At 42.7% G+C, this 18,192-nt stretch overlaps 1 protein-coding gene across 6 annotated transcripts; it reads left to right on the plus strand.

Moving 5' to 3' along the window:
* Nucleotides 1–3,750: 3,750 nt before the first annotated feature.
* YPEL5 (yippee like 5) lies at nt 3,751–17,296 on the plus strand. Of its 6 annotated transcripts, XM_082481105.1 has the most exons (7): nt 3,790–3,856; nt 5,418–5,496; nt 7,348–7,490; nt 7,588–7,659; nt 7,835–7,986; nt 13,146–13,318; nt 14,968–17,296. In XM_082481105.1, exons 6-7 carry the CDS (start codon nt 13,178–13,180, stop codon nt 15,190–15,192), a joined length of 366 nt encoding a protein of 121 aa, XP_082337231.1. In that variant the 5' UTR covers nt 3,790–3,856; nt 5,418–5,496; nt 7,348–7,490; nt 7,588–7,659; nt 7,835–7,986; nt 13,146–13,177; the 3' UTR covers nt 15,193–17,296. The 6 variants fall into 6 exon arrangements, with proteins under 6 accessions (XP_082337234.1, XP_082337231.1, XP_082337229.1 ...); XM_082481103.1 differs by lacking the exon at nt 5,418–5,496 and having other exon boundaries at nt 3,803–3,856; XM_082481106.1 differs by lacking the exon at nt 5,418–5,496 and having other exon boundaries at nt 3,805–3,856; nt 7,454–7,490.
* Nucleotides 17,297–18,192: the final 896 nt, after the last annotated feature.

Genomic DNA, 18,192 nt, shown 5'->3' on the forward strand with positions numbered 1-18,192 from the left:
CCTAGAAATGCAAAAAAACTGCAAGATCCCTGTCCCATCTTTGATACGTTTATATCACCATCTATCCTACTTAGCACCTTTGTCTTCTTTGCTAGGGAATGGCAGTGAGTCCTGTTTACTGCAATAGTGTCTGGCTTCAGGGTGATTTGTGTCTCTCTGCCAGCCTTCCTGAACTGTAGTGTTTGCAACGATGACTCTTCATTTCTGCAGGAGAGTGTAATGCATTCCCTGGCATCAGGCCTGCTTACTGTCTCTGTTCCCGAGATGTAAATTCTGAGTCCCTCTTTGAACATTAAGTTCTTTCTTCGATATGGCTCATGAGTGCTTTGGGGTTTTGCACTTTTAACACCTTTTAAAATCTGGCCAACAGCTACTAGGTATGGTGACAGGGTAATGAGACCGGCTCTGCTGTTATGGAGAGGGCATGGAAAGACCTCCTCATCACTGGTCTTCATCTTCTGATCTTGAGAGTAACTGTATAAATAATTTCTCCTGGCAAAACACAGCTATCTGAAAAAGTATCTGTAAATGGCACTTGTGCCCATGTCAGCTTTCAGGTAAGCCAAAAGCAATGGGTGTCAGCTTGTGAGGGAAAACAAAAGGTAATTAAATTTTTTTGGTGTGTCAATAGCTTTACTTTATGAGAACGGAGCTGCAGGCTGTACCATCTCTACTGAAAAACACAGGCTATCAGTAGCCACCGTCAAATAACAAGAGCAGCTAATGGGATGAACTCAGCCTTTGATGAGAAACAAAGCTGAGAAGGCACAGAGGGGGCATCTAGGAGTCAAGCTGCCTCTCAGAGAGATCACAGCCTTAAAGTCTGGCTCTGTATTTCAGCTGTCTCCTCTCTGCTGCCAGAATTCCTGGGCACAGGAGAAACAGCAATGGAAAATCCCACTAGATCGTTGTCCCACCTCAGGCACGCCTGGTTGGGTAGGCTCAGGTTTGCCACGCAGGAATCCACAAGTGTACTGGAAAATTAATAGTGGTTCTGGAGACTGAGTAGGAGTAAAAACCACTAAGCTGTAACGTTTTCTCTTTAAAAAGTGAAGATCTGCACAAGCAGCCCCCAAGTCCTGACACTAATTCAGTGGGACATACCCAGGTCCTGCTGAATTCCACTGAAGTTTTGTCAGCAGTTTTAATTAGATCAATATGTTGGTGTCTGAGTTTCACTGCACAATTCTTTCTGAGATTGTGATTAATTCCTCAGTCACCTAATTTTCTCTGAGGCACTTCCTATAGTTGCTCACAGTGCTGCAAAATGGATTTAAATGGGACAAATATTAACGGTGGGCCTTACTAAGGCTGTTGGGTGCAGGTATCTCCCCTCTCTCTGGTTCATTAAGTTCCAGATCTAACACAGCCTTTTCTGCTCAGCAGTGCTGCACTGAGGACTGGCTCCTCCAGAGTCATTTGAGCTATTGTGATATCAATCAATTGTGGAAAAGGCCCAGGGTCTTCCCAAATCCTGGCATAAGAAGTGAAGGAACAAACTGCTGACTGCACTGCATTTCCCTATGTCAGAGCAGGATTAGTTAATGTTTTCAGGCTGCTTTGAAAATTAAGTGTGTCATGTGGTACAATATTGCTGTTCCTGTTTTTCACCCTGTAGCTGGTCTGTAGCATGTCCCTTACAAACTAATTGGAAATTGCTTTTGGTATTTTTGAGCAGAGCTGCTACAGCCTGCTGCTTTGTTCTAATAAATGTGCCCGACCTCACCCTCCCCTGTCCCCCTTCCTCTAAGCTGCTCTGCGAGGGAAATAAAAACATCAGTCCCTGGCACCATCTGTCAAGTGCAGGCTAATCCATTCTTTGCTTGTCTCATGGTCAATTTGGTTTCTTTCTGATTGGTACAGCTACGCTTTCTATTGTCGAGAATTTAATACTATTCATAGGTTTGGGCTTTGTTTTATTTTCATGGTATTATTATTATGATGACTGCAATGTTCAGACATACATACATCCCCTCCATATGCCCAGACTGGAGAACAGTACTTAAGCAAACATGCAATTGCCCAGTAAGGCAGGTAGCATTGCTCTCCCCATCTTACAGAGGGAAAACGAGGCAAAAAGAACTGACTTGCCCAGGGATGCACGGATGCCTCAGTGGCAAAGCTAAGCAGAGAGCTTATGCGTACCTGGATAAGACTGAGTCACTGACGCCGACTAAAGCACCATTGCTTTGCCTCTCTTTTTCCTCTTGTTTTGGCTTTGTTTACAGTGATCTCTATGGAAGCTTTGCAAACACGATTAAGACGTTGACCTTCATATAGCTCCTGTGACGAGAGTGAGCAGATCCACCAGGGACAAAGCTCACAGTTACTCAGCGAGGCACAACAGCAGATCAGGTCAACCTGTTAGCAAACAGGGCATGTTAGACCAGTTATTTCCTCCATTTGCTGGTGGTGAATGGGACCCCAGGCACAGTCTTCATGGTTTCCTTCTAATATTCTTAGTACTTCTGTTGTCCCCATGCCATTAACTAAGAGGTGATTGCTGTCTGACAGACTGCTCCAACACTTTTCACTTCCTTTGCATGATCTACAGAGAGGTTGACGACAGGTCAATGAGAAATGTCAATGCACAGCTCTGTTCAGGATCAGGCCAGAGCTGACCACACTGAAGAGACCTGATTTTTCGGAGGCCTGCCCAAAGCAAACACCAGTTCTAACATATTGATGTTGACCCATCACTGACTGACTGCCCTCATGGAGACGGTTGCATGCCCCTCTACCTAGCTATTTCTAATGGTCAAAGAACAAATCCACGCAAGAAGACACAAGCTGAAGAACAGTTGGGCATATAAGTATGTGCTGCCTGCCGTACGTTCACAGAGATGTCCCTTTGCCTTTGATGTGAAACGACAGAAAAGTCCTGCTGAGTCACTGCTTCCTGCAAACCTCTGGTGATACCACACGGACAGACACAGGAATCACCACCGTACATGAAAAATACACGTTCTCTAATGTGGATGTGATGTGATTAGAACAGAAATCCTTAAAATGGCATGGCTTGCTGCATAGGAGAAGGAAAAAAACACACCTTTCCATGTCTTTTTTTCATAGCCAACAACTCAAAAAGATTTTTTTTATTGTATTTTGGCTAAGACCACTATTTATTTGCCAAGGATGCAATCTGTGTGCGAGCACTGAGCCATTAAAACTGGCAGGGAATCCATGCTTGCAACCAACGTCCAAGAAGGGCCACAAAACACTTTCTTCCCCAATCTTTCACTTCCATCATTGGCAACATTTAAGGTGTCATGCAGATTTCAACTTGAGTGGCCTGACACACTGCCAGTCACAGCTTCACTGAGGTGGGGATGCAAGCTGACAGTCATCCCGGTGCCTTTGCCCACCTCAAACCCTCACAGGGCCTGCGGCATGGTGAAGCTCAGTGCCAGGGCAGGCCACGTCCCTGGGCACGCAGGGCCCTGGGGCCGAGAGCAGGCTTGGGACCAGGGCTTCTGAGGAGCCAGGGCCTGGGAGGCAGAAGGGGGGAGCGGAGGGCACCAGGCTCGGAGCGGCGGCTGACAGGCTCCGGCAGAGGAGACCTGGCAGGCGGGGAAGGGCTGAAGTGCCGCCCGACCCCGGCCTCCCGCCGACCAGGGCCGCGACGCTCAGGGCTGCCCGGACCCGCCGCCGTCCCGCCGGGCGCGGCGGTGAGGCGACCGGGGGCGGGGCGGGCCGTGAGGCGGCGGGGGCGGAGCCTCGGCAGCGCTGATTGACGTGCGGCGGAGGCGGGGCCTCCAGGGGGCGGAGCCGCGCCGCCGAGCCGGAGCGTCGGGGCTGTGGAGGGCGGGGGGAAGACACCGTACACGGAGCCGCCGCCGCCGCTCCCCTGCGCCAGGTAACCGGGCGGGGGGCCGTGTCGCGCCCCGCACTGCCCAGGGAGGCCGGGGCGGGCCACCGGCGGCTGGGGAGGGAGGTGGCGGCCGCCGCTCCGGGCCCCGGCACTGTGTGTCTCGGGCCGCGGCGGAGCCCCGGGCGAGCCGCTCCGGCCCGGCGGCGCGGAGGGGGGGCGGGCAGCGCCGGCCCTGCCTGCCCCGTTGCGGCCCGGCGCCGCGACAAAGCACCGGCCTTCCCCCACCCCGTCCTCTTCTCCGTCAGCGTCTCCCAGCGCCGCCCAGCCTTCCTGCCCGGCCCTCCGCTCAGGGCCGGCACCGAGCACCCCCTCCCCGCTGCGGCCACAACTTCCTCCCCCGGCCCCGCACCGCCGGTTCTCCTCCCCTCCCCGGCGGGGCGGCGGCAACTTTTCGGGCCGGTTCCTGTGCGGGGCCCCGGGCGGGGAAAGGGGGGGGGGGAGGGGAGGGGACGACGACATGAGGAGCCGTGCCCGGGCCCCTCCGCCGCGTCGTGTGCGGCTCCCCCCCACACACCACGCGGCCGAGGGAGAAGAGGGGACAGCCGGGAGTGGGGACGGCGGGGCCGCCCGGAGGAGCGGTGGTCGGTCCGGGCGCCCCTCACAGCGGCGGCGGCGGCGGGGCCTCCCGTCAGCTGTTTCCTCCTGTTTGTTGTCAAGTTGCCTGCGCTGCCGGCAGCGCCCGGCGGCGGCGCCGGGGGCCGAGCCGCCGGCGGTTGGCTGCGCGCGCCCCCGTGACGGCGCTCAGCTGGGTCCCGCCCCCGCGCGAGGCTTTGTGTGGAGCGGCGGCGGCGGCGCGGGGGCAACGGCCTGGGCGCGCGGGGCGTCAGCGCGCACGCGTGGGCGGGGGGTGGGGATCCCCCCTCCCCGGTCCCCTCAGCGTGGCAGCGGGCTCGGGGCGAGCGGGGGGTGGTGGTGGTGTTTGCTCCGTCCGTGTCGTGTCCTATCCCCGCCCCCAGCCCCGTCGTTAACGCGGGTGTGCCGGTTGCGCGGCCCGGTGAGGGCGGCGGCGGCAGTGCCGCTTGACGCGCCTCTCTTCTGCCTTCCCCATCAGAAGGTGCTGCTTGTTCAACCGCTCCTCGAAGACTTACTCAGCGCCGAAGCAGCCCCGAGTAAATCCCACGTCCCGGCCCGGCCCGGCCCGGCCGGTGATTCTCAGGGGAAGGTGGTTGTCGGAAAAGGAGCGGGTAGTTTGCTCTTTGCTCATGGAGGTGTGCTCGCGGCTCTCTCAGCAGCGAGCCAGAGTCGCCTGTCAGCTCGTAGGTTGGGTTTTGCCCGTGAGAGTATGGATTCCCTGGGAACTGAAATATTTGGCAGGCGCTTTTTCGCTCTAGAAAAGGTTCTAGTCAAAGCAAAAAGGAATGCAAAGACTGTCATCTGTCTGTTCGTTTGTTACTCTGTGTACAGACCTCGGCTGTACTGTGCAAGCAGATATGGATTAGATTAGTGTGTGAAAGCATGCTTATTTAAGAGTAAAGGCTGTATTTTGGACTAATAATTTAATAAATTATTTTTCTTTGTCTTCTTTAAACAATAAACACGGTGCTAGGGTTAGATTGAAGGAATAACAAAGGAAGTACACAAGTCCCGTGAGAGGGAAGCACAGGGCATGGCTCCTTCTGCAAGGGGTAGGTGTCACAGGGCAACTCTTGATGCCAGCAACTAATGGCAGTAGATTAACTGTTAGCATAACTACTGTTTGTGACTGATGGTAGAAAGTGAGAGAACTTGCTCCGTGGTTGTAAAGATTCCCTCATGCAGCTGGTTCAGCTATATAGCTATAGATATAGCTGTATATATAACAGATTTATACATAGCTGTTCTATAGTTATGTATAGACTCATTCCAGATAGCTGAATTCAAGTGATGTTTGTGACAAGTGAAACTGTCCATTTTTAAGTGTTACTCCTTTTTTCTAATGTTAGTCTTTAGAAATACTGTTTGGAGGCTTCTGTCATCTGCTACTTTCACTTCCGTACTTGTGGAAGTACTTAACTTATAGAATGCAGATCTAATTGTTTATATATAGATTTTAATAATAACGATGAGTGAGTTTCAGATGTGGCTGCCAAGTGTGTGAGGACAAAAGAAATTGCACCTTAAAGCCTGGTAGAGAAGATAATAAGAACAGACGAGATTTGTTACCTGTCATCTGACAGACCAAGAGTTGTACCCATGCACACAAATATACATATATATATTTAGCATTCCCTCTACTGGTAGTTGTCACAAGCTTGAAGTAGTGTTGTCCAAGTTAGGTCACTGGTTCATGTTTGTTTACTATCATTTGACCTATGTTGAAATCTTGAGTTGCTCAGCTCTTGCTGAAATACGTAATTCCCTTAAGCAAGATTTAATTTAAAAATATCTTGTTTAATGTGTAGACGAAATGCCTGTACACTGTGGTTTGATAGTAAGGCTTTCTTTAGTATTGGAGCCTTTACCTACATTTAGGAGTTTCCTAGTTAATATAAAAATTTCTTGGTGAGATGCACTAAGCCTGTTAGCACCCTTTCTGCCAGTTGGATGTAATTTGTATGGAAGTTTGGATGATCATTGTCTTTTCACCATTTCATTAAAGTTTATGTGATTTTTTAATTTTTTTTTTTTTGTGACTCATAAAACCAGTGTTGCCTTTGGGTGAAGACTTGTATCACTTTATCACTAAAATTAATGAAAACATAAAATCTGAATTAGTTTGGCTTTCTGAAAGCTGCAGAATGGATTAATAGGCAAAACTTGTCTCATCTGCTTAATTAATATAAGAACAAATTTATTACATTATCAAATAATTAAAAACAGTTGAGGAATTGAGAGGAAAAGGAAGGGAAAGGGAACAAGAAAGGGAAAAAAGAAATAAGGAGATGGGTATATTTGCTGCTTTTGGACTTTGTAGTAGTGGGAAAGAATTAATCTCTATCTGATACCATTTGTAAACCAATACTTTTATATGTTATCTAGCAAGAGTATCGTGAGGGTGTAAGTTACTGTGTGGGAGATGCTGAGATATGGGGGCTGTATTAGAAACAAGCACCCATCTGTATGGCTCTGCTCTCTGTTAACTAGAAATAAACTACCCTGTATTATTGCATACACCAATATAATGTTCTTTTAATGTATTTAAATGTCAGTATCCTGATGTGACGCTTTCGCCTTACCTGGAAATAAAACCAGGTTGCAATAGAAAATTATACTACTGTAGCTTGCAATAGAAAATTAGACTAGTGTAACTTTCACAAATGCAGCTTCATCCTGCGAGACAACCTGTTCCAGGCAACTGCCGTGCACTGCATCTGGGCACAGCTTTTATTACTTTGCCAAAGCCTCTTTAATACAGTCATTTGACTGTATTAACTTCCTTGTACAGTTTGCTACTGTAGCTGGATGGTTCTAATGAGCATAGCATACTGTTTCAGTTCACTTTCTTTCCTCACATTTGGCTATGTGTGGTGCTTTCTGATAACGAATTGTACATATAGGCAGAGGCCAGAGGCTGGGCCCTGCTTACCTCAGCAGTCACAGAAGTCCATGGCAGACGGTTGAATCTCAGACCTCCTAAGAGACTGACCACGTGTGTATTTTCAGATGCAACCCCACTTGTGAGCAGCAAAAACCTGGGAAGGTAAGGAGCAAGTTCTATTTTTTTTGCTTATGCAGTGATTCTTTAATGTGTGGTTTTGTGTAGCTGTGCTAAATATTCTTTTTCTTCTTTTGTTCAGCTTTGAGATGAGAAGAGGAAGCTCAAGCTGGGTTCCTGAGATGCGAAGATGAAGTTTAAGCCTGGTTCTAGAGTAAGTACATCTTGAGAATGTTATATGGTGCCTAGGAAAATGCATGGCCCTTTTTCAAGGGGGAGAGAGTGCTTATTGTCTCACCATACAAAGGAATATGTTTTTAGTTGGTGAAATGATGAAAGAGGCTGTCATAGTTTTTTATCCTTTAACTAGCAGCTGTTTTCTGTTGTAGATCTGAGATGCAGTAGATGGTGCTGAAGCAACACTGAGGCTCCTGAAATATCTGCAGTCCAGTGTGTATATAGAAAGTGCCTGCTGGCTCTCCTAAACGTTGATGGTCCTGTGTCTTCAAGAGATGCCCTCTGGGACAAGAAAACACTGACTGTTAGTTTTAAAAATGTTAATAAATAATTCTTTGTGTTACTTTTTTGTTCTTTACTGCTCGTGAAGGTAGGCAGATTAGGTAGTACAAATACCAACCAAGCAGTGCTTCAGGTGGTTTCAGCTCTGTGCAGATAGTGGACAGGTTTAAGCTCTTGAATGTCAGCTTTTTGACAGCTGTTGCTCAGTGTCACCAAAATCAACACTGAAAGACAGGTGGAAGTTTGGGAGCACACTGCTCTAGGAATACCTATTATAGCACACAGCCACAGTGCTTGTGTTTCCTGTCTGTCCACGAACTCACTGGGAGAAGCATGCAGACAGGAAATGTTTCTCACTGTGATTAAGAAGTTGTATCAAGGTTTGTGCTGTCAAAATAATGCACTGTCAACAAGCCTTACTAGCTAGTAATGATAAGAGCTATCATGGACTGTTCTGCTAAAGGTCCTCTCAAGAATGCATGTTGATAGTGTTGATCAGGATGCCAGCTAATAACACAGTGGCATCATCTCTCAGTTCATAAAAGTACCTGTCTCTTTGAGCTGTGTAGATTTGACAAGTGGTAGATACTTTATATCCCATTAGTGAAGGTAAATAAGTCTGCCTTTTTTACATTGGAGCCATTAATTTAATATTAAGACTTGTGTTTGGTAATTTGCATGAGGGCAGGGTCACTAGGACTCATCACTGACACATAGCCAACAAAGAATGCTTAGCTGACTTTAAAGATGAAATCATGGCCCAAAAAAATCTCTGTTCTTTCCTCAGCAGTTGGTTTTGTGAATAACTAAGATTCCTGTCCACTGCTTCTGGAATTTCTGCTCATAGCATGGAATTGGTGTGATAGGGTAGTGTTGGTTCCTGGGGTTGTGAATAGCAATAGGGAACTTGACTGGCTCTCTGAACCAATGGAATTTATTTTCACTGATCTCTGCAAGTGTAGAGAGTAGATGAATAGGTAAGGGCACCTCTTGCATTTTCCTCCCCTGAATTGGAGGATCTTAAGCTTTAGAAATGCTTTAATGTGTCACAATTCTTCGGCTTCTCTTCATTTAAGAGAGCCCTCCCACTGCCTATAAAAGCTGCCTATAAGTGGCTTTTTTCAGATCATTTATGTATGTGTGAACATAAATAGACGCCCACTCCTTTTACATGGAAAGTGAAAACTATAGGGGGAAAAAAAATTACGCAGTTATCTTGGGTGACTTTGGACACACCACTTTGGTATGTAAGGGATATGAGCCTGAGAGCAAAGGAAAATTGCTTTCCCTTGTTCTGTTGTGCTTCTGCTTTTTCCAGTGTACAATGAGCATACCCTACAGGATACAGGATCCTTACATAAGGAGAGAACAGTCTTTATCTGCAGCAATTAACTTCTGAATTGGTCTTATAAGTGAATACTATGTTTTTAGCTTGGGGGATAAAAAAAAAGAGAGGGTACTGTGAAATCATCCTAAGCTGAAATTAACTTCTCTACCTTATATGAGGGGAAAAAAGCAAAAGTTCCTTGTTAGGTTATTTAGAAAATTCATGATCAAATGCAGCATGACAGGCTGAGAGAGTTGGGGTTGTTCAGCCTGGAGAAGAGAAGATTCAGGGGAGACCTTATATCCAGTATCTGAAGGGGGCCTACAAGAAAGCTGGAGACAGACTTTTCACAAGGGCATGTCATGATAGCAGGAGTGGGAATGGCTTCAAACTGGAAGAGGGTAGATTTAGAATAGATATTAGGAAAAAAAAATTCACTATGAGAGTGGTGAGGCACTGGAACAAATTGTCCAGGGAAGCTGTGGATGCCCCATCCCTGGAAGTGTTCAAGGCCGGGTTGGATGGGGCTTCGAGCAGCCTGGTGTAGTGGAAGGTGTTCGTGCCCGTGGCAGGGGGGTTGGAACTAGATAATCTTTAAGGTCCCTTCCAACTCTAACCATTCTATGATTCTACGACTTGAAGGTTCCCTTACTAGGAGTCATTTCGGAGCTTCTTTTGTACTTTTTACTACTGTGAGCAGTAATACAAAGACTAATGTAAGGTGACTAGTTTTACAACACTTCAGCTGGACCCTTACAGATTCATTGAAATCCTGTAGCAGTCAAAACCAAGTGCTAATGATAGTTGTAGGCTGCTGTTTATTTTGGCTGAAATCTACCAGGGGCAGTTAAGTGTAGAGGTTATTTTAAACATTAGATAGTCTATTTCTTAAACAAAACATACTTGAAACCTAGACTGTTTTGACAGTTATAATGCAGATTGTAGAATTTAATTTTCTAAATTTTTAAATATGTATTTATTTATTTCAAGAATACATGTTTTCTTAAGCACTGTATTCTGAAGAAAATTGTTCTGGTGCCAGTTGGTTTATTAGATTCTACTGTAACTTTAGTCTGAATTCTCACAGCTTTGTGTTACCATCAAATGAATCTCACTTTGTCTTACTGTTGGGACCCAAGTCTTATTGGAAGTTTTGTTCTCATTTAGATACTCAATGAGGTTACTTTCAGCTTTTTGGGGTGATATAAATAATTGAAGATTTTGCGCCTTGTATTTTGGCAGGCTTTTCAGCCTTAAGTCTTTGAACTTATTTCTTCAAGCATTTATTTTAGTCTTCAATATCTTCAGGACTCCACACTTCAGTCCATGCATAATGCCATATCGAGAAGTAACACATTTGTATGTCACTTTGACTTCTAACTTGCTTGTACAAATTATACTGGTACTCTTGTCTGAAGTATTTAAATTTTGGTTTTAGTGACTTTGGTTTACTGCTTTTCTGGGTGCAGTAACGTGAATTATGTTGTTAGGTAGGTGATGTATTTGCATTTTAAGTGTTCAGATGCATATTTTTCAAAATAGCACGCTTTACACAGTCTGTGTAATGGATCTGTTCTTGTCACTTACCAAGCTTAGTGTTTGTGTTGCTCTTGGTAGAGAGGGATGTCTTTTGATTCGTTTCCTGTTAGCTTCTAAAAATACTGACAGGGTGAGCATTGTGTTTACCCTGAAAGAATGTTTTACATCCCTTTGGATGTTGATTTCACATTTACAATAACTTATGATCAGTTAATTGTTTTTAATCCACAATATAATCAACACAAAAATAACATTATCCAAAATTAGTAAGGATGGCACATGGAGCTAGGCCAAGTGCCTTATGGGCATATCTGTTACAATTGCTTTTACTGCTTGTATTTGTGGTTTCTTCTGGTCAGAGACTTTGACTGATACTTGTGTATTCACACTTGTTGTCTGTTGATTTTTCTTCATGCTGTCACTATTCTCATTTTGATTTTTTTCTTTTGCCCTTGCTTGCTAGGAAAGAGAAAGGCATATTAGAAAGATATAATGCTTAGAGAAATTAATGGAAAATGCTTCCTGTGTTTTGATTGGTGTCACAAGGAGTTACACTCCTACAGTCAGCTAAGTATTTGGCATACTTTTGTCAAACTCAAGACCTATGTTCTTTATCCTTTCAAGAAGTGAAAGGGGTATTATATCACCTTTAAAGGAAGGAGTCGTTCCATTGCTTTGAATTTTTTTGTGTCTTTCAGATGGGATACAAAAACTAATAGTGATTAGAAAAAGTCTGAATGTAAGGAACTTGTGCTAAAATCACTCTGTTCAATATTAGGAACCCTTTTTATTGCTGTGCATTGTAAGAAAACACAGTGGTGAAATAATTGGAAAAAAATCATTATGTCATTGACATGATTTTTACATGTAAAAATGATATCTTAAATTCTGTGTGTGCTTTGTGCATGTCAGAGTAAGCTTTAAGAAACTGATCGCCTAAAACTTGTAGGTTTAATTTAGGTATTTGCACTTCTTAAAGGCATTTGATGTAGAATATTCAGCTTGCTGAGCACAAAATTTGATTAATTTCTCTGTGAATGGCACACTGTCTCATGCTCTGAGAAGTAAAACCCACACAACTTTAATATTGCAGTGTGTCAGATTTACTTTGCATTGCTGTGCATGAAAAAAGCAGAAACAATACTCTTTTCTGATTGCACAGCTGAAGCGTAAATGGAGGTATATTTAACTTGTTTAACTATAGATGCTTAGTCATAAAACTTTTCTGCAGTTGAAATGGAAATAACATCATCATTTAATTCCTTTGTCATGTTATCTTTGCCTTCGTGATTTAAGTTTTCAGCTGTCTGATATGTTCCATGCCTACTCGCTAGTTAACTTTGAATAATTTATGTTAATTGGTATAAAGTTCTTGAGATACTTTAATTTTCCCAAGCAGGTTTATTTATCAGGTACTGCAGATTTACTCTAAACTTTCTCAGCTCTCTTTTTCTCCTCATTGAAGTTGCTCAGGTATTTTAGTAATGATGCTTTGGAAATAGCTTAGGTAAATGACACAGTATTTTGCATTAGATTAGACAGCTTTAACCGTTTATATATAAAGCTGTGTGGTGTAAAGACTTGGGTGGATTGTTTTTAATGTGAAATAGCATCCAAACCTTTCTTATGTTGTTAGGTACATTAAACCCAGTAAGTGTCAAGTCAAATGCAGTAGCCCAGTCTGCTGTACTAGACAACAAAAGCATCCTGGATGGTGGTGTTGTGTGGCTGTATGTCATAAATCGTGCAAAGCTGAGGGGAAGTGACAAAATAAATATGTATTTAAAAAAGGGGGGGTGACTTGGGAAAATTAAACTATAATTGTCTTGGTGACTCAATGTACTTCTCAGTGCTTCATTTCCCAATGCTGACTAAGATGGGTGAGTTGTTGGGAATATATTTGAATGGAATTTCAGTATTGTATTAAAGAGGAAAAGAAAATAGGAAAGAAGTGGAAGCTTCTGGAGTTTAAGAACTATAGGGTCCAGTAGTGGTCTGCAATTGTCTGAACTATATTTTAAAGGTTTCAGTTCGTGTTTTCCTTATTTAATGTAGTTAGTTGGTATCTAGGTGTGTCATCTTATTGGTTAGGTGATCAGTTTGGGAAAGAACTTGTCTTGATGGGAAAGAATGAATACAGTCTATAAGTTCAGTAATTCATCTATGAAAGAAAGAGCCTCTGCAAGCATTAGCTGAATTGGTTCACAGAATATTCTGCCATATATATAGGGTAGGGGGCTTTTTGGTTTTTTTGTGGTGGTTTTTTTTTTTCTGCAATGCTTTTTTTTAATGTACATCTTTCTTTTTGCTTTCAGGTCTCGAGTATAAACTTACGTAAGTTCTAAAAATGGGAAGAATTTTTCTGGATCATATTGGTGGCACTCGCCTGTTCTCCTGTGCAAACTGCGACACAATTCTCACCAATCGTTCTGAGCTCATCTCCACTCGTTTTACAGGGGCCACGGGAAGAGCCTTTCTTTTTAACAAGGTTGGTAAGAAGCTGAGGGGGAACTACTAGTTGCTTTTGAAAAATGAGTTTGTGGGATATGAATCTGTCATCAAAACTCAAAACTTCTTGGCTAAAGTGTTGTGTAATTGCTCTTCTAATTTTTTTTTATTTTTTATTTTGTTCTATTCAGCTGTCTTTGAAGTCAAATTAGGCATTTACTATTGATGGCAAACTATCTAAATTAGTTTATGTGCAGTACTAAAAGACTATAAAGAGAACTGTGTATATAGAGAGCTGTCATGCCAAAATGCATGGAGTTTTAACTTTGGAAACTTCTGTAAAAGGAAACTCAAATTCACTGTGAGAGTAGCTTTGCCTATCAAAGAGTTCCAAAGGCATTTGCACTTCTACTCAGTGGAAAAAAAAAAAAGTCTAGGTAATATTTTGTTTAATTTCTAAAACACATTTAAGTTAACAGTAGCTTGGCAGCTTTAGGTAACCGCAATCTCTTTTACAGGCAATAATACTCTGGTTTAGTTTAATATTTCTTTTATTGATCAAATTTGATTTAATTCAACAGACTGAAATATGAAAATCATAACTCTGAGTGAATTGTAGTATTATTTCTTAACTCTTCCATATAGACTCGCCCGTTAGACTCATTGAAAAACAGTGATCGTCCTTTGCTTTCTCACAGAGTCCCTGGTCGTGTAGTCATTGGTGTGTTTTGGTTTGGGCTTTTCCTTGAAAGCCATTTGGCCATTAGCAGAGTTGATAGAGGCATCAGTAATGTCTTCACTTAACTGTGCTTGGCCTTCGGATTTGTGGTATGCTGTTAACCCATAGCTGTGCATCTGATTTCTTTCTCATTCGATAAGCACTGAATCCTGGGGTTCAGATTTTTCTTTTGGTTACACAGTGAGTTTTAATTGCAGAAGTTTGATTTTTACATTTCTGCATTCAGAAGCCTTACATGTGAAGCAGAGAGAACAAGCACAGTGAGGTGGAAGGCTGAGAAAGCAGAGCAGCCCCATCTTTTAAAATCCTACTGCATATTAGTAGTTTGGATATAGTTCTGATGTCAGCTTTTAATTCAACTAGAATTATACATCGTGGTTCTGTGTTGTTGCTGCCTAAACAACTTAAAAGTGTATTTTAAACTGTGAGATAGCACACAAGGAAAGGTGAATGTTTAATGCCTATGTTCTCAGCTACTGAGCCTTCCTTTTTCTAAGATTATTTCAAAAGCATCCTAAGATTTTTAAAGAAGTACCTCTTCTAATATTTTGGTTCTGATTTCTGGGGATAAATGATCACATCAGTTGCAGAAATGGGTTACTTATGTTACAGGTGGACTAATATCAATTAGTTTACAAGCTATTCACCGGGAATTTCTTGCTCAAAGTTGAACATAGCTCTGCAGTCTCATACATCTTTTGATACCATTTAATGTCTCTCAGTTAAACGGTGAGGGTTATACATCCCCGTGAAGCACATCTTCAAAGTGTTACCTCATCAAGCAGGAGATTTTCAAAGACTATTGACTTACTACACTGCAGTTTTCAGTTTGTGTGCAGTGCCACCGGCTCTTTACTTTTAAAATATTGATAGTTGTGCACATTGTTGCCATGCTTTGCTCTAGGCAGACTAATCCTTTCTATTCCTTATCCCCTGTGTATTTGTATCAGGTGGTAAATCTGCAATACAGTGAAGTTCAGGATCGGGTCATGCTCACTGGCCGCCACATGGTTCGAGACGTGAGCTGCAAGAACTGCAACAGCAAACTGGGTTGGATCTATGAATTTGCCACTGAAGACAGCCAGCGCTACAAGGAAGGCCGTGTTATCCTGGAAAGAGCATTGGTTCGAGAGAGTGAAGGATTTGAGGAGCATGTTCCATCCGACAATTCCTGAAGAGACTTGAGTCTCTTCGCAGGTTCTCTTCAATTGAAACTCAAAAATAATAAAATCAACAAAAAAATCTGCTTACATACACTGTCACCTTAGCATCAGAGTCGGATTCATGGACTACAGAGTGGAAAAGATTGTGAGAGTATTTCAGATGGAACCTTCCTTTCTTTATTTCTTTTATATTTTACTTTCCCTCCAGCAGCTGTTTGTAGAAAGAATGTTGTGCAGATGCTGTAACTTTTTCTCTCTTGCATTTACATCTGTTAGATTTGAGATTGTATCTACAGATACAATGGGCTAAAAGGAAAATATTTGGGGGATTTGTCTTTTGTTAGAGAGAAATCAATGAGTTTGTTTTTTTAGTTTGCACAAACTGATGTCAGCATAAAGTTATTTTAAAACTACAGATGTTTTTTAAAAAGTATATTCCAATTTTTGGCTTAAGTTTTTAGTTAGTTTTTTTTTTTTTTTTTTTTTTACCTGGTCTTTTCACCTGATTTGCTAGCTAAAGTAAAGAGATCCGAATTTGTGCCGAGTGCTAAAGGTTCAGTGTTGGTACAGCTTGGGCTGGCCCTTGTGCCATATTCTTGTTGAGGTTGATTGGTAGCACAGAGCCCATTATTTCTTGTTGTTCCTAACCCAAAGATGTCACCATTCCTTGTTTATTTGTGAAGTCCCATTCACCATGTAAACTGGTGTTGATTGGAAACTACTCTTGAAATAGGGCAAAACTGCTTGGCTTTTTTTAATTTTAACTGATGTAACTTATAAGCATAGTAATAATATAAAATAATAGTTGTCTAGTCTTGCGTTGCTTACAAATCAGAAGCTGTGTTTGTAATGATAGGGATCCACTGAGAAACTACTGCTTCAGTAGTAATTTTTTTCGTTTCTCTACTAATCTCATTAAGTAGACAGGCAATTGCAAATCTTAATTCTTCTTCAAGTAGCTTTCTTTAAACCCAGAACTTCCTATGTTAAACACAGCTGCTGTGTAAAAGGAGAAAATTGCCAGCATGTTTGTTCATGCCTAGAGTTATGCAATCTGCATCTCTTGAAAAGATTAACTTAAACAGCTTGTTTTCAAATGCTGCTTCTGGTGTTGAAACCTTTATCTTTCAACTTTGTTGAACCTTTTCATTGTGATGTTACATTTTTATCTTTCTGGGCAGCAATATGTCAGCCTAGTAGTAACTAGTGACTTGGATTCCTGCTTTCTTCTTGTAGAGGTCAGCTCTGTTTAAAACAGTGATCTTGCTTGCCTTTTTAGCAAAAATGCTCTTCATTAACTTAACTCAAGGGTGCCCAAACACTTTCATTGTGTTTTAAGCCATAAGTTGAGATCTCAAGGGCTGAAATTATTTTGAATGTTAGATATGTATGATTCCTTATCAAAGATACAAGTTGTTTTTTTTTTCATATTGGAACATTGTGGTAAACATGAAATAAGTTACCTGCAGATGTGCAAGGCGGGGGGGGGAACCCCACCCAACAACCCAAACAGATGTGGGTTCTGACCTGTCAGAATAACTTTTCATTAGCCACATCTCCATACCTGAAACGAAAATGTGGAGGGTGACTATGCAGAGTATTTTTCTTAATTTTTTTTGGTTGCCCAGTGGCAATTTGGACACCCCTGACTTGAATCTACTGCCTATTTCATGTAAAAGTAGCTTTATTATAGAACTGTCACATAGAAAGAAAACAGAGTAGATCACATACCAGAGCTGTGCTTGAATCAAGCTGCTTAAACAATAGTGTACTTGTGCCTCAAATGAATCAGTTTTTGCACTGAGTACAGTAGTACCCCATTATCTTGTACTTCTGTCCTTCACAGACCTAAAAGCCCCATTAGCATGGTTCTCTGCAGTACTTTTCTTGTACTTATGACATTACAGTACAATAAAGTATGTTTTGTCCTGAATTGATATTTGCTGTTCTTTTTGAGTAATTTTCATGGAGTCTGTCAACCAAATGACATAACTTGTCTTCCATTCCCTACATTGAGTAAATCATTGCGTTTCTGCAGCACAGTGACAAGCTATTGATTAATATCTCTCTGAATAGGTGGCAAAAGAGTGTACTGTTGATTTTTGGAAGGTGCTTCACGCGTACTGCCTGGACACTTGTAAGCCTTCAATTTACTTCTGATAAAGAGAAAATAAAAACAGGAAATTGCTCATTTAATGGAATTATGGGTACCAAATGTCTTTTCCTGTCCTTGAAAAGATAGCAAGCTAAGCAAAACTCCAGCTGCTGCAAGAAATGTGAAGTTTTCACTTCTGAAGTGGCTTGGGAATTGAGGAACTGGGAATTTGTATATCTGCAATTTTGTGACCTTTTTTCTTTGCATGCAAATGCTAGGGAGAAGCCTTCTGCTAGCAGCTGGTCAACTTCATAAGCTGTAGCTGAAGAAATGAGGTGAGAGGATCCTTATATTGGTTTAATGGAGTCTGAAGGGCTTATTCTAACTTATATTAAGACATCTTTATTTTGGTAGACTGTGAGATGTTGAAGATTACTTTCCCCCAAGTCTATGATTTGGAAAACACTATTGAGGTGAATTCATTAAAAGCCTATAAGGCTTAAGCAAGTCCACTGCAGCTTTAAAACAGTAGACGTCGCATTGCTCCTTTTAGCCTACGTGCTGTTCCCTTCTGTATCACCTTCATGGCGCTGTGGGAGAGTTCAGCCTCAAATTTTGATTGTTCCTCCTTGAGGCGCTTTGTGTGTGAATACAGATAACTTATCTGTAGGGAACAAGACGATTGGTTACAGTACGGCTAAGCAACACAGAAGACATTGCTATTTGGCCTTAAATATTATTTTGTATTAGTGTGGTAGCCTTGGATTCCCAAACAAGGCACGGCTGGCACAGCAAGATGTGCCACTGCAGTGAACTTGTGCCTGGCACGTGATGGTGTGCCTGTGCTGTCTTAGGCGAAGAAGGTAGCAAGGAAATTACAGTGCACAACAGATTCCACTGTGTGTTTATGGAAACCT

Source organism: Vanellus vanellus (genome assembly GCF_965231255.1).
Source record: "Vanellus vanellus genome assembly, chromosome: 3".
In the NCBI taxonomy this organism is placed as follows: Eukaryota; Metazoa; Chordata; class Aves; order Charadriiformes; family Charadriidae; genus Vanellus; species Vanellus vanellus.